Source organism: Manis javanica, chromosome 1 (genome assembly GCF_040802235.1).
Source record: "Manis javanica isolate MJ-LG chromosome 1, MJ_LKY, whole genome shotgun sequence".
Lineage (NCBI taxonomy): Eukaryota > Metazoa > Chordata > Mammalia > Pholidota > Manidae > Manis > Manis javanica.
In genome coordinates, this window is record NC_133156.1 from 76,546,560 (window position 1) to 76,570,296 (window position 23,737).

Genomic DNA, 23,737 nt, shown 5'->3' on the forward strand with positions numbered 1-23,737 from the left:
CCATTTACTATAGGCCTAGTGTGTGCTGGCATGAAGGAACAGAAACCCCGGGAATCAAAGACACAAGGGGAATTTGTCAATGGCAGGATCTTCTCCATGGACCTTACTGGGTGCTCATGCCAAAAAACAAGAGACAGGACAGGAGACTAAAGCCAACCTCCCTCTTGGTGAAAAGGCAACACACACACACACACGCAAGTACACATGCACACATGTGCAGAAAAAGACTATCCCTGAAGAGGAGTAGGAACAGATTGTGGTCACAGATCTTTAAGAGATCCTCTACCACTAGGGGCAGGGTATGATCATTGAGAAAGCCTTTACCCAAAACCCAGGGCCTCTATGCCTGCTTAAGACAGGCTGTCCCAACCAGAACAGAACAAACGATCTTTCAGCCCTCACCCTCCAACATCATGCTAACAAGCAGCAGCAACAAATTACAGCAGTCTGCAATATACCTAATACCTACAGTTTATCTGTAACACCACTGAAGTATAAAGAGCAAAGAATTCAGCATATTTACTAAATGCCTAATTATATTACTACTTAAAACAAATTAATGAACTATTAGAACTATTTTAAGACTTACCAAACATAATAGTCATCTGTTATGATTATTATACTTTGGTTACACTAGAGAAGGAAAAGAAACTACACAAATTTTTTAGTATGTCAAGTTCTACCTGAGCTTTATATATGTGCTTCCTTAAGGCATTTTTTATTTCAGAAATATCCACATCTGTCCTGACATGCTTGGTTTCTGATTCTTTGGCATGATCAGCAAAAAGAGAATTCTTCACTTCCTTCTGCGTGCACATAAAAGTACTTTAGAAAGTGTGCTAAAGACAGTGTCAATACAAACATCAAATATCACAATGGAGTATAACACAAGAACACATTCATGCAGTGTTAATTAACCACAGAAAAATCCTTAAAATCAGATATATAAAGATTATAAAATGAAATAAAAAGTTAAAAAGAGCAAACATTTTAATTTTGAAGTTTTACCTGATATTTATATATGTAGTTTCTTAAGGTACTTTTCATTCTAACCTGTTCCATATATTTCCAGAGACCTCTCTCTCTTTTTTTTCTTTGTTGCCATGTTTACACAAAATATGATCCATACCTTTATCATATCTCTGAAGATCCTTCTGAATATATGTATATAAACATGTTGTAGTTCAGACTTTAAAACAAAGTTATAATCTAAAAAACTAACTCAAGAAGGATCCCACTTAAAAGACAAGCTACCTTATTAAAAATGGTCTGGCTTAAGCAAGACAAAAACTAAAATTTAGATCAGAATGTATTACACAAACTACATACACATACATTTTAAGAGCTTTCATATTAAAAGCTTAAGCTTCTTTGTTAGAACATTTGTTTCCTTTTTTTTCAAGCAAAACAAAATTTATTTGAATATCCTGATTATTAATTCAAATTTCTTTGTGTACTTAATGTAAAAATACTCCCATTGTGAATCAAGGATAATTATAAATTAATTATGAATATCTCAGCATATTAACTCAAGATGATTTTTTTCCATAAGAAGCGCTGTTATATTTAACACAGCAAACAATTAAAAAATCAGACTGTATGTCTGGATTATATTAGGAAAGAACTAGATAAAAAGAAAACTCTTTGACTTAGCTTAGTTTTACCCCTGTAAACTAAGCACATCTGTATATATGTGCTTTCTTAAGGTACTTCTAATTTTGTCACGTTCAATGTCCTTTCTGGAATTTCTTTCTTTTTTCCGTTTTTTCCTCAAAGTATAATTCCTTTGAATATCTTCATCTTTTTTCTTAATTTCCTTCTACATGTATTTAGACCACAATTAAACAAATGTTAACATGAATCTGTTACAAAATCCAAATAAATGCAAGAAGTGTCTGACTTTTAACAAAAGTATACCACATTTAAAGAATAATAGAGTTATATACAAGGGAAAAGCTCATCCATGTTGAACTGGGTATACATTTGTAAAACATTTTGGAAAACAGTTGGGCATTACCTAATACAGTCAAACATGCAGTCTTTATAAACCAAGCAATTCCACTCCTAAGAATAAGCTAGAGAAACTCTTGAACATGTACACCCACAGTCACATTAGAAAAAATTGACTGTTTGTGGCAGAATTGTTCGTAACTGTAAAAACTAACCAATTAATCAAACACAAATCAACAAAAAGAAACCCAAATGCTTATCAATAGCCAAAAGGATAAAAGACAAAATTGTGAAACAATGTAACATCATATACACCAGCAAAAAAACACCAAGTCACTTATGATTATAAGTACTATGAACTGCAAAAAGTTCATTAACAGGCAAAATTAAACAATATATTATTAGAAATACATACATAGCTAGTAAAACTATAATGACAAATAAGGAAATAATAAACACCAATTTCAAGACAGGTTACCACTAGGTAACAGGGAGAAAACAAGGACAGAGTTTTTAAATGACAGCAGGATCTTAAAAAGCTGTTAATGCTCTGTTTTTTTAAACTACCTGGTAGGTACATAGCACTCATTTTCGTATTCTTTTTAAAACTGTACACAAATACTTTACAAATATTTTTTTGTGTATAATTCAGAAATCACAATTTCATGAATATCATTATATTCGGTAGTTTTAAAAGAGCCATAAAATATAACTAATTACTTTTAATGTATAAGGTCTTACCGGATTTTCGTATGTGTGCCTTCGTAAGGCATATTTCATTTTTACAAATTTCAAATCTTTACTGGAACCTCTGAATTTTTCTTCTTTGTGATGTTCAGTCAAAATAGAACTAACATTAACATCTTCATCATGATTTTGTATTTCTTTCTGCAAGTCAGTAAAAATACTTTAGTCAGACTGTGGATTAACATAGCCTCAACACAATTAGCTCAAATCACAACAGGAAAACCCACTCAGGAAAGCCAGTTTTGTAAAACATACATAAAAGATTCATAATAAAGAGCCTTGTGAATTACATTACATCTTACTTATACTAACATGAAGCAGAGAAGATTTTTAGTTCACAAAGGGTTATATTGTGTTAAAGTATACATTTAATTCAGGCACTTTAATGTAATCTTTCTTGGAATCTCTGCTTTTCCCTTCCTATTTGTCAGATGATTAGGCAAATCAGAATTTGGTTATTTCATTATTTTATTTTTCTAAACATCTGTAAAAATAACTTAGGCTATAGACAAAGAGAATTTTGTCTTTATTGGGAAAATCAAATGAAGCACTTCAAGAAAAATTTTTATAGGACATACCTATGAAGAGCATCACAAATATTATTTATTCATTACACAAATTTATTTTTTTTAAATGGAAATTTCTACCTTAACTTTATATTCATGTTCTTGAGCTCTAAAAGGAAATCAAGATATATGTAGATGTATTTTAATAATTTCCCTTTCTTTCCATAAAATCTCCACTTGATTCTCTTTTCTATGTTAAATAAAAATAAATTTATCTTAATAACATTACATTCCTTTCTATAAGTAAAGTTGTATACTGTGGTTAATAATGCACATTTCAACAGACACATCAACTCAAAAAGCCTTTTTTTTAAAAAAAGACCATGTACATGTAATTATCATAATAGGAAGTAGTCTTGTAAGTTGTATGACTATCAACCATTCTTTGGAAAAGTAAGAGAAAAATTGCAAAAACATTTTAGATTCCTGGGAAGTTTTATCAGTTTAAAAAGTTCCAAATTGTTCTCAGAATTCTCCCTAAAACTTTTGACAGGTGCAGCAAAAACAGAATTTTTAACCTTTTTCTAGTCATATTTAAACATTTTAGACTAATAATCAGTAGACTAATGATTTGGTAAAACAACTAAATAGTCTGTTTTCTAAAACACAATATGAAGTTGAACATAACTGAACATTAGCTCTTGTAGGACAGAATAATGTCTTTTTTTTAGTTGCTGCTGCTATTTGAAAAATTTTACTTGAGAGTCACATACATGCTTTCTTAAGGAATTTCTCATTGTTCCAAGCTCAAAGTTCTTCCTGTTTTTTGTTTTCCATATTTAAAAAGAAAAAATTTATTTGTGTCACTTAAGAAATTGTTCTAAATGCAGCAACATACTTGAATTTACATCATGAATTATGAATATACATATTGCTGACAGATAAGAATCCTTTATAAGTCATGTTATATTAAACATACAAGGAGTTTTGAGTAATTACTATGTGTTAGAATATACTATATGTTAGGTACTCTGTTTCTATATGCATATACATTATTCCAGTAAGAGTCTCTAAATAGAGACATAAGGCAATATCCTTATATGCACAAATAATGGGCTATAAAACACAGAGCTGGGTTCAGGTAACAGCTCTGTGATTCCAAAATCCATGTTATTCCCACAATATATTGTTTCTCGAACAATTTTGTAAGAAGAACTGGAAATTCTCTAACCTATGAAGTTTTACCTGGGTTCTACACATGGTCTCTTTTAAGGCACCTTTCATTTCAAATCCCATATCTTCACTGAAATCTTTGTTTTTTTCTTGATTGCTTTGTTTATTCCAAACAGAATTGGTCTGGGAATCTTCATCATTCTGAATTTCTTTCTGTATGTAAGAATGGTTTAGGAGATCAATTAAGTGTAATTTCAACATTCTGTACTTGTATGGTTTCCAAATGTAAAATGCTTTAATAGTCAAGCAGGTAGGTAAAATGTACTCTTCTAAAACAAAGGTAATTAAACACTAGTAAATACTTTTGAGGAAAAAAATCACAACAAAGGTCCTGAAATAAAATGGCTTTGTATATCTCAAAAATAGGCTAATGCTTTTTAATGGTCTAGTAACAAAGAATCCTTTTTGTGAAAATCACAAACAAAAATTTTTAATCGAGTCCCTGTCCTAGTTGAAGTTACAATCTAGATAAAAATTTTTCAGATTATACATAGATTACTTCTCAGATTATTTTCATTGTTTTACTGATGAGACTTCTTATTTGCAAATGTACTACACAGAAAAAGTGGCTAACACTGAATTCACAGTTCTTACTTTACTTAAATAGCAATAAACAATTATCTTCACTTAACATTTACCTCAAACATTTAAATTTCTCTTGCCAAGAAATCCAAACTGAATTCATAAATCACCCAATGGCAATAAGTCTTAAAATATTTGCATATGTACCTATATAATTCTAAAAGTTTAGTAACAGAGATGGGAGTAAAGTTGAGTTCATGACAGTTCCCAAAATGTACTTATGAAAGGGTATACAGGGATTCACTACCTTTCCACTGTTAAGACAGGAAAAACATGTCTTCCTAAGGACCTAAATTGCAATATGATAAGGTCTATGGTGTCTGTGGTGTGATCTTCAGGTCCCTTTCACTTGTGCTGCTTCCTTTATGGATGTGAGGGCCCTTCAGCAGGCTGCAATCCTGCAACCAGGGAAAAATCCCTGAGTGTAGCTGATTTCTTCAGTTACGCAGAAAAGTTAAATTGACAGCTAAGAAAAATGATGACTTTTTTCCTTCCTATTCCTGGCATCAAAGAAAGAATTACTCTGAATGTACAAACAACAATTTCTGTTAAGGACAACTTGAAGGGGGATAAAGTGAGTTTGAATATAAATTATAAATCTGGGTCACAGATTAGTTGATGTGGCCCAAAAAGTTTTTTGTTTTTTTCCCCATTACTCCTACTAAATTTCCCTGAGATTTTTCTATGGTTCACTTTCTTTCTTAGGTAGATAGTGGAAAGAAATTTTAAGTACTCTTAAGTGTCCTCCCCTTTTTGTGAAGCCTTCCTAGGACCAAACAATTTAGATACATCAGTCATTTGTTCCTCTGCATTCCTGTTCCTCACACATAATTTTACCAGTGCACAATATACGCTGAATAGTAATCAATTGTTTCCATGTTCTGTTTTTACCACTGAATAGTAATAAGCACTCAAAGTCTGACATGGTCTTACTCATTTTCCCTAATGCATAGCATGGTACCTGGTATAGCAAAAGTCTTCAGTAATTACCTATAAACCTGAACTACATAGATTCCTGATTCTGCCATTCAGCAGGTTCCAAAAAAGTATAAGTAGGTTAAACAAAACTCTTCTTAGAGGAGACTTTAGAATTCATTTAGTTAGGAATGTAGTATGCTCTTTGCCAAAGTGGTCAAAGAAAAGCAAGGCATCAATAAGTTCAATGTCTGTTTTTTCCTGAGAAGTGATCACAAAATGTCTTCCTTATTTGGAATGATGTTTATGAACTCCCAGCTATCTAATCCAAGGTATTCTAAAAACAAATGTAGGTTAGAGATTATCTGCTATTTTTACTTGATATACTATTGCTGCCCTCCAGTATTTCAGCAGCTGAATCTTATTGTGAGATTAATGCAAATTAAGATAAAGCCCAAAGTACATTATACTTTATTCATTTTTTTTCCATACAAAAAGGAAAATTCAGTTACTTTTGTTAATCTAGTTAAGAATGGCATTCATTCTGTTGACATACTACCTTTAAACTGTTCAGAGAGGCAGATCAGATAGGATGCTTTTGGCTGCAAGTAATAGAAAATCAACTCAAAGTAATATAAATGAGAAAATGTAGTACCTCACAGAATAGCAATGTGGTCCAGCGCTAAGACAGGTTTCACAGTTGGTTAGTCTAGCAACTTAAGTATTTCAACAAGGATCCCCTGTCTGTCTCTACATTTTGCTGTCTACAGGGTTGGTTTCACCGTAAGGCTATTTCTCACAGTCAAAGAATGAATGCTAGTAGTAACTGAGGTTACCTTCTTCCATGTTCACATACATGTAGGAGGAGTTAGGTTGCCAGAATGGGAAGAAACATCCTAGAAACTCTTACATACCTCTCTTTATGTTCCAAAGATCAGAACTGGTTCACATGCCCATTCCTAGACCAATCACTGTCAAGGGCAATGAGATTATCCATAGTCCAAACAGATTCATACCTTGAACTAAGGTCAAATTTCCAATCTACATTGTTGCTTCTCAGTGGGGAAAGGCAATTATAGAAAAATATATTACATCTACTCTTGGAAAACTCAAAGGTCTTTCATAATTTCTCAACTAATCTAACAAATATGAGAACTCAAGTGCCAGGCTTTAGGCAAGATGATTCAGATACAATGGAAAAGGCAGACACCACCCTTGGTGATATGGTATTTTTGGTTTAGATGGACATTATTTGGGAAATAAACATTAAGTAATCAGCCAATTTATTACAACTGTGATGAGTATTACAAAGCCAAAAAATGCTATGAGAACACATTATAGGTGACACTAACTATAAGAGGACTACAGAGATGTTTTTGAAGAGGCAACATAACTGGAACCTGAATGATAAGCAGAAGGCAGACAGGCACAGGAAATGAAAAAGTAGTGGGGAGCACCTTTTCAGGCAGAGAAAATAGCTTTTGAAAAGACACTGAGGTAGAAAGTAGCTTAGCCTGGTTAAGGAACAGGGAGAAGGCAGTTTTGTTATAGCAAAGTGAGCTGATAAAAAAGTGGAACAGGATACAGCTGAAAGGCAGGAAAGACAGGCATCCTGTGGGAACTTATAAGCCATGTCAGAGGTTTTGTGACTTTATCCTAAGGGCAATGGGAAGCCACTGGAGGATTTTGAGCAGGAGAGTGACAGAAATAGAACTGTTTTAGAAAGAGCATTTTGGCTCTTGAATGAAGTAGAATGGGGTAGGTAAGAAACAGGTAAGAGTAGTTCAGAAATTAGCAAGAGTAAAAAGGTATAGTAACAGCAAGAGTAATTAAAGGTCTATTCCAGAATTGCAGGGGAAAAGGATGAACTCGATATGATGTTAGTACAGGAGAGCAATGTGATTCAAGAGGCAGTTAAGATATAATCAGTAGAATTGGTAATTGACATGATGTGGGGAATAAGGGAGAGGAAGCACCCTTGAGGGTGCTTCCCAGGTTTCTAACATAAATCATTTGATAAAAGGTTATAATACTATTAAGATGGGAAACACTGAAGGAGTCTGTTTTTCCTAGAAGATCAAAGTGCAGTTTTAAGAATACTGAAGTTTCTCTTCTAATTTAAGTGAACTTTCTTAAAAATTTTTCTTTGTGTATCTTTAGAGGGTGTTTTCTAAGATTGTCCCCATTTAAACTACTCAAGTGGTATTTGCACCAAGTGGACAGAGGCAGAAGAATAGGACAAGAAAGTACTTTCAAGTCCTTAGAAATAGCTCCCTGTTTTCCAATGGAAAATAATCCAAAAATTCTCATATGATGCTCTATGATATTATGGTCCACTGTTATTTTATCTATGCTCTGAAATTAAAATGCAAAAATTATCTTGTAGTACACATCACTATAGCACTGAAAACAAGGAAACTCAAGACAAATTTTAAACTTAACAAGCAAGCTTCTTCCAGATGTATCAGAAGTAGTCTTGAATACTGAAATAATTGAGAACAATGCCTTAAAAATGTCATTTTAATTACTTCCAACATTGTACTTTCAAAATTTGGACCATAATTTAATGTTAATATATATTTCATTATATATAAGTATTTTATAAAATAAATATTAAAAAATATATACTATCTATTTTACTTACCTCTAAAAGAAAATCCCCTAGATACTGAATTGGATAAAATGGAGCCTTAAAGTTATCTTTTTCTTGTTCAGCCTTGATTCTTGCATTAGTGGCAATCACATGAGTTATTCCACTTGGTGAACTATTTGGTAAAATAACATTTGCTTTTCCAGCCTCCAAAACTCTAAGAATGTAAATAAGAGAAAATAAATATATATATATTTTATCCATCCTGCACTCACCCTTTCTACTTTATTTTTTTATTAAGGTATCATTGATATACATTCCGATGGAGGTTTCACAAGAAAAACAATTTGGTTGCTATATTCATCCATATTATCGAGTTCCCCACCTACCATACCCCATTGCAGTCACTGTGCATCAGTGTAGTAAGATGCCACAGAGAAAATATTCTTTTAAAAAGTATATTCAGTCTAATTCTTTAAATCAAGTACATCTTAGGAGTGTGAGGAACTTTCTGAAAGGAGCTAATTCCTTTGGGTTAATTTGAGTGCCACAGAGAATAACTATGCAGTTATTTCTTAAATTATAAGTTTTCAAGATATGTTTGTTATTCCTTCTATTTATTCAGGAAAAGTCACTTCAATAGCCAAAAAAAAAATGAAAGAAGTCTAAGAAAGTAACTACTTCTGTAGGCAGCATATCTCCAATGTAATCATTCTGGACCACAAAAAATGGAACTAAAGTCGCCAACCTTCTTCTAAAAATTAGCTTTTGAAAAACTTTAACTTTGACTTACATTAAGAAATACGTTTTACATTTAATTTTAGAAGACATACACATGTAGATACAGATGAAATTCCAAGTTTCACAAAAGTTCTGCTTCTACTTAGGATTTAAAAAGCCACAGGGAACATTTGTACCTAGCATTAAGAAAAAGCAAAATGATCTAAAAAAAATAATTTTTCATGAACCCATCAGAGAACTGAGGTAACACGCCATCCAAGAAACTGAATGTCCAAGAGTGAGAGGTTTCTTTGTGAAGAGATGGGTCCCCTAACTATTTCACTTCTGCCAGGGTGAAAGTGGCCGTCATAACAGCAGCAATAATCACGTAACATATTACCAAATTTAAAGGTCAAGGGTAAATAGCATGACAGTTTAAAATAAGTGGGAATCGGTGACAACAGAAAGCCTATCTCATTTGCAAGCTCTTTGCCACAGGCCTCAATTATGTATTCATGAAAAAGATTAGGGGCAGGTAACAGAGGAAGCCCCCACTGGTAGCACAGATGGACCAAGGCACAGGCTGCCATCAAGAGAAAGATTAAAAATCAGGCCTATTTCCTTCTCTCATATGAGGCAAGCCTTAAAGTCAGCTGGATAAGGTAAGAAGGTTCTCTACCTTTAGAACCCAGGAAATGATGTACTGCTTCTGGGGAAGGGATAGGAAAACTTCCTGCTGCACAGCCCAAAAAAATATCCAGTTTCTAGATGAAAGATATGAGCAAAAGCCATCTGTCTCTGGAGAAAAGGCAGGAAGGCCACTCTGGTGTAGGCTCTTGCATCAATACAAACCAGAGATCTAATACTATGGGAGAGGCTGGAAATTCTTGCCCAAGACCATGCCAAGAGATACAAAGCAGAATTTGGCTGCCATGGGGATGGAGACACAAACATCTAGAAAGTGTCGACCCCAGAGACCAAGAACACCAAGTAAACTTACAGCTGAAGCCTATCCAGCAGAACCTGAGCACACACCCACCCTTACCCCAGCACAGAACTGAGTAACAGGCAAGAAGAGAAGAGTATAAAGAAATAGGCCTTCTGTGACTTAAAAGTACAGGAATGACTGAAAACTGAGAGTGATGCAAGAACACTGCCTAATAACCCTCCAGCCCCTCAGACCCCACACTAAACACAAAGGAAGTGTAGCCCAATCCTGGAGTAACCTGAAATGATGCATCAAAGGTGACAAGAGCACTAGCAAAATCCAAAGCCAGCTCAACATCTGGTAAGATTAACTCAACCACCCATATTGCCTTACAAAAGAGGTAGGATCATTTTTTGATATAAATATTATTCACCTCAGCCTCTACTGTTCTTCTCTATGTGATGTCTACACATATAGTTAAAAAAAATAAGACATACAAAAAAAGCAAGAGAAAACAAAATCATTGTCAGGAGATAAAGTAAATAGCACAGAAAGAAGATCCATATGTTGAAATTATCAGAAAATAACTTAAAAATAACTGTGACTGAAATGTTAAAGGATATAACAGAAAAGGTGGACAAAATTTGCATGAAGAGATGTGTGAATTCAGCACATAGTACAATGAAAATGGTAGAAATGATAGTGTATTGAAGAATTTCTTTGACAGGCTTATCAACAGACTACACACAATTGAAGAAGGAATCATTGAACTTGACAATATGTCAGTAAAAATTATCCAACTGACAAAAAAATGAAAAAAAAAAGGTAAAACAAAACAAAACAAATCCCAAACAAACAACAGAGCATACAAACACTGGGTCAGAATCAAGTGGTCTAAAATAAGGGTAATGGAGTTTCGGAAGAAATATTTAAAAGATAATGACTGAGGATTTTCTACAATTAATAAAAGATAAAAACCACATGTCCAAGAAGCTCAGAGAACTCCAAGCAAATAGAAAATATAAATAATAATAAATAAATAAATCTGGACACATAATCAAACCACTAAAACCAAAGGTCATATTGCTTTTTAAATTTTAATTTCCAATCATTACTAGCATATAAAAACACAAATTTTATATAGTGACTTATCCTATGATTTTGCTAAATTCATTTATTAGTTCTAATAGCTTTCTTGGGTAAATTATTTAGTATATGACTATGTCCTTTGGAAATAAAGACGGTTCTTTGTATTTCTTTATTTCCACCTATGCCTCTTATTTTCTTTGCCTTATTTCACTGATTAGTACCTCTAGTGAAATGCTGAATAGAAACAGAGTGAGCATCCTTGTCTTGTTCCCAATTATGGAGGAAGAAAGTCATGACATTACACAGATATTTTCATAGTTGTTATTGATCAGGTTGAGGATACAAAAATTTTTAGCATAATATTTGCAAATAGAATAAGCAATTATTAAAAAATAGATAATACAATATGATGAAGTGGAGTTTAACTCAGGAATATGTTTGATTTAACATTTAGGAATTGATCAAAATAATTTGCCATATTAACAGAATAAAGAAAAAAAGCTAATTATCTCAATAGATGCAGATAAAAAATTTCAGAGCAATACACTTAAAACATCCCAAAATATGAAATACCTTGGATTAAACTTAACAAAATATGTGCATGATTTATACAATGAAAATTATAGGACATTAATGACAGAAATTAAAGAAGACCTGGAGAGATATGTTGATAGGAGGAAAATACTGTTAAGATTTCAATATTCCTCAGATTGACTGGTAATTTATATAAAGTAACAAACAAAATCCAAGCTTGTTTTGAGAAATTGACAACATGATTCCAAAATGCATATGGAAATATACAGGCCCCAGAAACATCAAAAACAATTTTGAAGAAGACAAAGTTAGAGGACTCACAGTACCTGATTTTAAGACTCACTACAAAGCTCCAGTACCCAAAACAGTGTGTTGCCAGTAAAAGGTAAACATACACATCAATGGAATAGAATGAGCAGTCCAGAAGAGACCACTTAAATAGAGTTGACTGATTATTATACAATAGTGCCAAGTTAATTACAGAGCAACTGGAACACTCACATATTGTTAGTGGGAATGTTAAATGGTACAACTACTTCAGAAAACAGTTCGGCATTTTCCTATAATGTTAAACACACAACTGCTATCTGAACCAGCAAGTTAATTCCTAGGTAATTACCCAAGAGAAATTAAAACATGTCTACTTGAAGACTACATGTACCAATATGCTCATAGCAGCTTTATTTATATTAGCAAAAAGGAAAAAAAAGTGAATAAATAGTGATACATCCATTGAGTGGACTACTACTCAATAAGAGAAAGCAATGAACTATTAATATGTATAACAGTAAACATGAATCTCAAAAATAATGATTTAGGCAAATGAAGCTACATCAAAGGAGTATATACAGTGTGATCCCATTTATATGAACTTCAATAATATGATAAATCTAATGTATGGTAATGAAAAGGAAATCTGTGGTCATCTGGTTTTGGCAGTACAGAATTAAATGTACAAGGATACAAGGGAACATTACAGGATGATGTAAATGTTATAGATTTTGATTATAGTGGGATAACATGGGTGTGTACATTTATCCAAAATCATAAAAATACACTTAAAATGTGTGCACTTCACTGTCTATAAATTACACTTCTATAAAGGTGACAAAAAGCCCTTGCATTATCTCCCCCACAAAAATCATGGCAGTCCTCATCACTACATTCAAGATGGCGGCGTGAGAGGTGAGACAGAGAGTTTCTCCCAAAACTACAGATAGTATGAAATGTTGTTAATTGATACAACTAGCCCTAAAATGGCAACAAAAAGGAGGGATGAACCAGACTGCACACAGACCTCACGAGCAGAGCAGACCTCACAAAACAGGGTAACGTACGAAAGCCTTAATCAGGCGGGACCCAAGCCCTTCCCCTACCCCAGCTCACCGGCGGGAGGAAGAGAAATGGAGTTGGGGAGGGGGTGGAAGCCTGGAACCATTGAACACTGAGCCCTGGAGGTGTGCTTTGGGAGCAGAAACCTACACTGTGTGGTGTTCTGGATGATGGGGAGCTCAGACAGGTGGGGTGCTTGAGAGACAGATTTCGGCTATTTGTGGAGGACAGGGTCCACACCTGGCTGCTCTGGAAGAAGGAAAAGGCAGGCAGTCTGAGAGGCTTCCTAGCAGCAAGAGGGTTGCTGAAGGAGCAGGGTTTGTATTGAGCTTTCTGCGCAGGGGAGGGGAGAGCTGGACAAGGTTGTCTGGGTGCGGTCTACCCAGCTGGTCAGCAACTTAGAGGAGCTTCAGGTGCTCTATCACCCTGGCTGCCTACTCAGCTCCTAGGTCCCCCACTGTGATACGCAGCCTGCCAACACCGGTTCACAAACCTGCAGTCACTGTGCCAGCATCAGGCCAGCCAGAGGGAGGCCCTGCCTACAACAGCTAGAGACGCAAAGCACAGAGGCTTACACCTGTGTGCTCGGCTCACTGGCTCTCACACCAGAGTCAGGCACCACAGACAGGAATCAGGAAACAGATCTTTCCTCCCTCTAGGCACCAGCTCCGCTCCACTAAGACCCCCAACCTCACCCTAGGGGCTGAGAAGCTCCAGAGACTGGAGCTTCTGGGCACTAGTGGCCACCACACAGAACTATGAAACATCAAAAGAACATGGTTCAGACCAAAATTTCACAAACCCCAGAAAAAGGGTCAAATGAAACTCAACTCACCAATCTGCCTGAAAGAGAGTTCAAAATAAAAATTACAAACATGCTTATGGAGGTACAGAAAAATATTCAAGAACTCAGGAATGAATTTAAGTCAGAGATTCAATCATTAAGAAATTCCATATCTGAAATGAAACATACAATGGAGGGATTTAAAAGCAGATTAGATGTTAGACTTTTAAAAGCAGCTAGAGAATGAAAAAAGAACACATATAAAGGAAAACCCATCAGGCTATCATCAGACTTCTCAACAGAAACCTTACGGGCCAAAAGGGAGTGGCAAGATATATTTAATGCAATGAAGCAGAAGGGCCTTGAACCAAGAATGCTATACCTGGCAAGGTTATCACTTAAAATTGAAGGAGGGATTAAACCATTTTTAGATAAGAAAAAGTTGAGAGAATTTACCTCCCACAAACCACCTCTACAGTGCATTTTGGAGGGACTCCTGTAGATGGAAGTGTTCCTAAGGCTATATAGATATCACCCAAGGAATAGACAAAGAGTACAGAATATGATTCATAACATACAAAGAATGGAGGAGGAAAAAAAAAAAGAGAACCTTTAGGTTGTGTTTGTAATACCACACAAAGTGAGTTAAATTAGACTGTTAGATAGTAAGGGAATTACCCTTGAACCTTTGGTAACCACGAATCTAAAGCCTGCAATGGCAGTAAGTACATACCTATCAATAACCACCCTAAATGTAAATGGTCTGAATGCACCAATCAAAAGACATACAGTAATAGAATGGATTAAAAAACAAGACCCATCTAAATGCTGCCTACAAGAGACTCACTTCAAATCCAAAGACATACACAGACTGAAAGTAAAGGGATAGGAAAAGATATTTCATGCAACTAACATGGATAAAAAAGCAGGAGTTGCAGTACTTGTATCAGACAAAATAGACTTCAAAACAAAGAAAGTAACAAGAGACAAAGAAAGACATTACATAATGATAAAGGGGTCAGTCCACCAAGAGGATATAACTGTTATAAATGCCTATGCACCCAACACAGGATCACCTACATATGTGAAACAAATACTAACAGAATTAAAGGGGGAAATACAGTGCAATGCATTCATTTAAGGAGGCTTCAACACACCACTCACTCCTAATGACAGACCCACCAGAAAGAAAATAAGTAAAGAGACAGAGGCACTGAACAACATATTAGAACAGATGGACCTAACAGACATCTATAGAACACTCCATATAAAAGCAACAGGATACATATTCTTCTCAAATGCACATGGAACATTTTCAAGAATAGATCATCTACTGGGCCACAAAAAGAACCTCAGTAAATTAAAAAAGACTGAAATTGTACCAACCAGCTTCTCAGACCACAAAGGTATAAAACTAGAAATAAATTACACAAAGAAAATGAAAAAGCCCACAAACACCTGGAGGCTTAATAACATGCTCCAATGGTTCAATGACCAAATAAAAACAGAGATCAAGCAATATATGGAGACAAAATGACAACGATGATTAAACAATACAAAATATGTGGGACACAGCGAAGGCCGTGCTAAGAGGGAAACATATTGCAATACACGCCTACCTCAGGAAAGAAGAACAATCCCAAATGAACAGTCTAAACTCACAATTAATGAAACTAGAAACAGAAGAACAAATGAGGCCCAAAGTCAGTAGAAGGGGGGACATAATAAAGATTAAAGCAGAAATAAATAAAATTCAGAAGAATAAAACAATAGGAAGAATTAATGAAAGCAGAAGCTGGTTCTTCAAGAAAATAAAAAAATAGATAAACCCCTAGCCAGATTATCAAGAAAAAAAGAGAGTCTACACACATAAACAGAATCAGAAATGAGAAAGGAAAAATCACTACAGACACCAGAGAAATACAAAGAATTATGACAGAATACTATGAAAAATTATATGCTAAAAAACTGGACAACGTAGAAGAAATGGACAACTTTTGAGAAAAATACAACCTTCCAAGGCTGATGCAGAAAGCAAGAAAAAATCTGAATAGACCAATTACCAGCAAAGAAATTGAATTGGGAATAAAAAAACTACCTAAGAAAAAAACCCCTGGACCAGATGGCTTCACTGCTGAATTTTATCAAACATTTAGTGAAGACCTAATACCCACCCTCCTTAAAGTTTTCCAAAAAGTAGAAGAGGAGGGAATACTCCCAAACTCATTCTATGAGGCTAACATCACTCTAATACCAAAACCAGGCAAAGATGCCATGTGAAAAGAAAATTACAGACCAATATCTCTGATGAACATAGATGCAAAAATACTCAGCAAAATATTAGCAAATTGAATTCAAAAATACACCAAAAAGATCATCCATCATGATAAAGTGGGATTCATCCCAGGGATGCAAGGATGATACAATATTCGAAAATCCATCAATATCATCCACATTAACAAAAAGGACAAAAACCACATGATATTCTCCATAGATGCTGAAAAAGCATTTGACAAAATTCAACACCCATTCATGATAAAAACTCTCAACAAAATGGGTATAGAGAGCAAGTAACTCAACATAATAAAGGCCATATATGACAAACCCACAGCCAACATTATACTTAACAGCAAGAAGCTGAAAGCTATTCCTTTAAGATCAGGAACAAGACAAGGATGCCCACTCTCCCCACTTTTATTCAACATAGTACTGGAGGTCCCAGCCACGGCAATCAGACAACACAAAGAAATAAAAGGCACCCAGAAAGGCAAGGAAGAAGTCAAACTGTCAAACTGTCCCTGTTTGCAGATGACATGATATTGTACATAAAAAAATCCTAAAGAATCCACTCCAAAACTACTAAATCTATGAATTCAGCAAAGTGGTGGGATACAAAATTAATACACAGAAATCTGTTGCATTCCTATACACTAACAATGAACTAGCAGAAAGAGAAATCAGGAAAACAATTCCATTCACAATTGTATCAAAAAGAATAGAATACTTGGGAATAAACCTAACCAAGGAACTAAAAGAGTTATATACTCTGACAACTAAGGCATACTCTTAAGAGACATTAAAGAGGACATTAATAAATGGAAATTCATCCCATGCTCTTGGATAGAAAGAATTAATACTGTCAAAATGGCCATCCTGCCTAAAGCAATCTACAGATTCAATGCAATCCCTATCAAAATACCTACAGCATTCTTCAATGAACTAGAGCAAATAGTTCTAAATTCATATGGAATAACAAAAGACCCCAAATAGCCAAAGCAATCCTGAGAAGGAAGAATAAAGCAGGAGGAATTACACTCACTGACTCCAAGCTCTACTACAAAGCCACAGTAATCAAGACAATTTGGTACTGGTACCAGAACAGACCCATAGACCTGTGGAACAGAATAAAAAGTCCAGATATAAACTCAAGCATATATGGTCAATTAATATGCAATAAAGGAGCCATGGATATACAATGGGGAAATGACAGCCTCTTCAACAGCTGGTGTTGGCAAAACTGGACAGCTATATGTAAGAGAATGAAACTGGATTATTGTCTAACCCCATACACAAAAATAAACTCAAAATGGATCAAAGACGTGAATGTAAGTCATGAAAGCATAAAACTCTTGGAAAAAAATATAGGCAAAAATATCTTGGACATAAACATGAACAAGTGGGACTATATCTAACTAAAAAGCTTCTGTACAGCAAAGGATACCATCAGTAGAACAAAAAGGTATCCTACAGTATGGGAGAATATATTCATAAATGACATATCTGATAAGGAGTTGACATCCAAATTATATAAACAGCTCACACACCTCAACAAACAGAAAGCAAATAAGCTAATTAAAAAATGGGCAGAGGAGCTGAACAGACACTTCTCCAAAGAAGAAATTTAGATGACCAACAGGCACATGAAAAGATGCTCCACATTGCTAATCATCAGAGAAATGCAAATTAAAACCACAATGAGATATCACCTCACACCAGTTAGGATGGCCAACATTCAAAAGCCAAACAACAACAAATGTTGGCGAGTATGTGGAGAAAGGGCAACCCTCCTACACTGCTGGTGGGAATGTCAATTAGTTCAACCATTGTGGGAAGTAGTATGGAGGTTCCTCAAAAAACTAAAAATAGAAATACCATTTGACCCAGGAACTGTACTCCTAGGAATTTACCCTAGGAATGCAGCATCCCAGTTTGAAAAAGACATATGCACTCCTATGTTTATCACAGCACTATTTACAACAGCCAAGAAATGGAAGCAACCTAAGTGTCCATCAGTAGATGAATGGATAAAGAAGATGTGGTATATATATACAATGGAATATTATTCAGCCATAAGAAGAAAACAAATCCTACCATTTGCAACAACATTGATGGAGCTAGAGAGTACTATGCTCAGTGAAATAGCCAGGCAGAGAAAGAGAAGTATCATGATTTCACTCATCTGTGGAATATAAGAACAAAGTAAAACCTGAAGGAACAAAACAGTAGCAGACTCACAGAAACCAAGAATGGGCTAACAGTTACCAAGAGGAAAGGGACTGGGGAGTGTGGGTGGGAAGGGAGGGATAAAGGGGAAAATGGGGCATTATGATTAGCACACATAATGTAGAGGGTAGTGACATGGGAAAGGCAGTATATACAGAGAACAAGGAGTGATTCTATAGCATATTACTATGCTGATGGACAGTGACTATATTGAAGTATGTGGGGGGGACTTCATAATGGGGTGAGTCTAGTAACCATAATGTTTTCATGTAATTGTACATTAATGATATCAAAATAAAACAATTAAAAAAATATATCATGGCAGTACTTAAAATATTTTTTACCCAATAAGCCTTTTAAAAATATTATGTAAAAGAGAATGGAAATTATGAAGGGAATGGTATACACCATGAAGGCTGCACTATATAAACACCATAAATGCTCTTAGTATAATATTTTACTTGCAAAGATCTAAATGTGCTTCAAAACTAAAAACAGAAATCTTATTATGTATTTTATTTTGCTTGAGTTGGCCAAAAGAAATAACATGGCAAGTAAAATAGAGCTCACGAGAGTAATCTAAAGCAATACTGTAAAATAGATTTTGTTCCATTAGACGCATACACTTAAAAGTGGAGAATGGCTTAATTAGATCAAAGAGTAAATCCTACTGCTCACTTGGACTAAATTAATAATTGCAAAGATGTAGAAAAAAGTATTTAAGCAAACCAAAATTGTTTTCTCATTCATTGTTTTAGCTTTTATGAGATCTCATCTTACCTTACAAGAGAATCATTCTGTTTATCAGCTCTAACAAGGAGGACAACTTTCCATCTGTGGAAGGCTCCCGGAGCACCAGTGCGTTTCAGTTCTTCACGCCACCTTTTTGGCGCAGATTGCATTTGAAGTGAACAATGGGAGTCTTTTTCAATTTTATATCCCCATTCGTAGGTTGTTTCGTCAAGCCATCTGCCACTTCTGGCACTATGAATTATGTAGTCCTTAGTTAGTACCCACTTTCCTAGAAAGCAAATGAACTGTTAGAAAAGAATGTTGGTTCTGATAAATGGTAAATAATAAAGATGAAATATCAAATAAAATTTGGCACATTTCAACATGAGACTCTTAAGGTACATTGCCAATATTATCTTTGAATTTTGTTTCTTTCCCTGAATTTTTTGATAGAGGCCTACAACATCACTGAATATTGTATATACTCTTTCCCATGATATTTATAATTGTTATTAAATAAAATATAAACCTAAGCCTTAATAAAATAAAATGTGGTATTAAATTATGACTATATTATTATTCACTATTTTGAGTTAGATTTATATTCTTCCATCTAAGCTAAAAACTTGTCCGATTATGTTTACAGCATTTTTATACTTTCTGAAATGAATTTATTGAGTTAGAAAATTTTCCGGTGTATTTAATAACATTCTGTGGTTTATCTGAGTATGAATGATCTTCTATAATAGGGACAATGTATATTTTCATCTGTGGAGGTAACAATGACTCCAAATATTTTCTGGTAAGTTACTTTAACAAATGGTTAAACTCACCTAATTCATTTTATTTTTTCAATCAGTGAACCAATGATATAACAGATCAATTACAGTAAACTATAAAAGGTACATTGATGGTGGCAAAGAGAGGAGGGGACTAAATTCTAATTTGGGTTTATGGAATTTAAAATCTTTGAAAAATAAAATAGGATGATCATTGCTTCAAAGCATAGATGGGAGGGGAGGCAGCAGACGGAGAACAAAAACAATGATTATTTCCAATGATCAAAGAAAAGAAACTTGACTAAGAACAGCTGAGAATTCAACAAAAGCTTTTTTGAGGGGAGTGAGGTGGCATTTTGTGCCAACTTTTTTTGTTAAAATATTTTGTTTTACATAAAGTACTTACACTAAATCTTTGGTGAAGTAAATATTTCTGCCTCTAATACATTTTCATGTGTTACAACGTTTTACTTAGAAGAATAAAGTAAAAATATTGGATCAAACAAACATTTTTAGCAAAAAGCACATATATTTTTGATATAATAAGCATACCATCTTTTCAAAGATTAAAGTACTTTTTCTTTAACACAAGAATTTTTTTTTCAAAGGTGGGGAGAAGGTAGTTGACTTACCTGCTGCACAAGCTGCCAAAAATTTTTCACTTTTACACAGACGTTCAGCTATAAGATGTGTACAATTTTTATACTTCTGGAAGGAAAAATTAACATGAAAAAATTTTTAATTAAGGTAAGACTTCCATTTTAACACATTCCTTTTATTCTTATAATATCAAGGGGTCATTTTATCATTCTTAGGCCAGTATTTTATTTCTAGTTATTTTTTAACTATATCTTCAACATTTTGATAAATATCTGTACTCACCTCACTCTTAATAAAAGTGCAATCTAGTTTTAAAAGCAATTTTCCTAGAGCTTCCTTTTCTTCCATCTTAAATCCTGTCATTTGGATAATATGCTTTGGGGTACCATCTTCCATCTAACATACATATACACATATAAAGAAGATAACAGATGTTAATTACTCACAGGATTGATATTATTTTTTCTTAACTATGAGTATTAAAAAAATGAAAACTATTAATCATATAATGAATTAAACATGAGGGTTAGTTGTAAATACCAATGTTAAAATTACTTATATACAATAAAAATTAGTGTAAAAGTTATCTTCTTAAAATATGACCATAAATTATGATTTTGTTTTCTGGTTTGAACATTGATAGTCCACATTACAACCTTGCTATTAGAACACACTGATGAACATAAACAATTCTTCAGAAAACGACAAATGCTTATATGAATATTAGCATAATAATACTGGCCTCATTTTAAAAATAATGTTTTTGTTAAGAACTTTTGAAAAAGTATACTTTTAGACAATGAAAATCAGATTTTATACCTATATTAAAAATGTTTTTGGACAGATGCTGAAGATATGTATCACTACAGAAGCTGATAGAACTAATGGTCCCATAGCATTTACAACAAATAATTTAGTATAGTGGGTACATATAATGAATCAGGAACCTATTCCCAATCTACATTTCTAAACTCTGCTATATATGTTAATTTCATCACCTACAAGTAGACTGAAGGAAATCATGTGGTTTCAAATTTATTTTAATAGGGACCTTAATCCATATTAAAATGTACTTCACATAGCACTTTGTATCTGAGGTGGCAGATTTACTAAGAAAGGAAAACAGCATTTCTAATTAGGATACAGGTTATTTTTTTGTTTATATGTGGTTAAAACTTCAGAACTCAATAGCATCTTAGAGAAAAATCTATTCGCATTATGAATGAGGAAAGCAGAGATAAGAGAAATGAGGGATAGTTTTTTATTTCTCTAATCATGTTGTCACCATACCCCTGGATTATTATTTAATGCCATAGGCAGTTCAACTGCAGTTGGTTTCTTTCAAGACAATTAAAAACTTCAAAAATTATAACTGTTTGAGTCCAGCTAATAACAGACAACTGGTAAAGTGAAAAGTGTTCTTTATACAAATTTTATTTTAAAAGGCTAAATACAAATGTACTTACATTAAGTATATATGAACTACACACATATATGCATTTATTTAAAGGATGAGACTCATTTTAGAGCAAAATTTGAAAGACAGTGTCACTATAAACAACTTGAAAGCATAACCCAAGAGTTTAAGAGTGAACTTTTATTTCCCCTTCTTGAAGTTTTTAAGAGGAGGAACTTCAGCTAGGATCATAGCACTCCTGGTTTCTCTCTGTACCCTTCATCATTCCTTGCTTTGGGAGGAAAAGCTACTGGACAGAACTAACTGTATATGCTTTGCTAGGCTTATTTGCATATTTGCAAATACAGTTCATATTAATACTTTCTGACATGTCCTAAGGGGCTACCAGTTGTAGTCCTGCACCACCTGGGTTGGTAAATCAATTCAGAGGTTATGTCTTAAGAAAAACACTGGAGTTGCACATCAAACCCACCTCCTCCAAGCCAATTTTTACTCAGTAAAACAAGCTGATATTCTGACCTTAATATATCTGACTTTCACATTTCTTTATTGGCTCCAAAAGCAGGAAAGGAATTATTATGTATTAGAACATTAGAATACCAAGATTCAAGATATAGAACATAGGGTGACTTAATGATAAGGCTCTTCAATGAAACAATTTTTTAAAAGCTCTGGTTAGTACAAAATTATAAACTATACACAGTAGGGCTTGGTGTCCTATGAAATAATCATACATAAACTACTATCATCACTAAGTAAAATACAAGTACCTTCTGGCTTAAGGAATTATTCAATTTTTAGAAACCAGTTTCATGGGTTAAATAACATAGCTCTTAGGTAATAATACCCATTAATAAAAACTGGTGATACATAAAACCTTTACAAAGAATATACCCTGTTGCTAGAAATAATGATTTAGTCTGATGCAGAACATATATTAACACATAAAATAAAGCCACATGTAGCTAAAAAGACATGTGACCATAACCAGCAAGAAACGCTGCTTTCATTATTTCTAGGGAATTATTTAAATACTTTAAGCAAATTTCCTTAAGAAAACAATAGGTCCTTTCAGAAATACTAGACAAATAAAATTTAATATATCTGTGAATATCTTCTTGGTATTCTATGGAAAAAGCAATCTAATTATTTCTAGTTACTGAAAGCCATTTTTATCAGAAGAATGCAAGTGCTTTAACCATGCATATTACCTACTATAATTTGTTTATATATTTAAGAACTTCAAAAGCTACTTAGTTGGCTATTTCAAGAACTGTTGCCAAAGAAGGAAGTTTGAATAGCTTTAAAAACCTAAAATCTTGCCTATCTGGTTATTCTAAACTACTAAAAAATAGACACTAGTGTTAAATAATCGGAATATATAGAGAGCAATGGAAAAAAATCATTGTAATGCTATCACCCAAAAAGTTTTATTTCAAGGTTGTCCTCTAAATTTTATTCCTCTGCTTCCTGACAACTAAATATATGTTATATAGACCTGTAAGGAAAAAAAAAACCCGTCATACAATTTTCCTCTTTTAGATGAAGCTGTTACTAGGTATTTTATAATTTGAATGTTTACTATTAACAAGGTTACATTCAAACATATTTTGGTTTGATACTAATACAAATTAGTAAATGATTTTGGACTTATTAGAGTCAGTGTATAGTGCCAAGTTTTCATCTTAAATCATAGTGTCCTTATAATGGAGTGAATTTTGTATGTTTATTGGTATTTTCCGTCAAATCAAGACTCCACAGTAAATGAAAACCAGACCAACTGTTCTTAATGTTAG

General features: G+C 33.9%; 1 protein-coding gene across 3 annotated transcripts in view; it reads right to left on the minus strand.

Annotated features, from left to right (window-relative positions):
- SLF1 (SMC5-SMC6 complex localization factor 1) overlaps positions 1 to 23,737 on the minus strand; it is a 78,332-nt gene that overhangs the window by 40,804 nt on the left and 13,791 nt on the right. For 2 of the 3 annotated variants that reach the window (XM_037012075.2, XM_073233940.1), the window contains exons 2-8: positions 20,807 to 20,920; positions 20,557 to 20,632; positions 19,194 to 19,434; positions 8,578 to 8,740; positions 4,449 to 4,589; positions 2,692 to 2,838; positions 684 to 806 (exon numbers count right to left, since the gene is read on the minus strand). In XM_037012075.2, the coding sequence (XP_036867970.2) occupies positions 684 to 806; positions 2,692 to 2,838; positions 4,449 to 4,589; positions 8,578 to 8,740; positions 19,194 to 19,434; positions 20,557 to 20,632; positions 20,807 to 20,920 (1,005 nt within the window). Of the gene's footprint in view, positions 1 to 683; positions 807 to 1,681; positions 1,820 to 2,691; positions 2,839 to 4,448; positions 4,590 to 8,577; positions 8,741 to 19,193; positions 19,435 to 20,556; positions 20,633 to 20,806; positions 20,921 to 23,737 lie in introns of all 3 variants that reach the window. The other variant, XM_073233944.1, reaches the window with a different exon arrangement.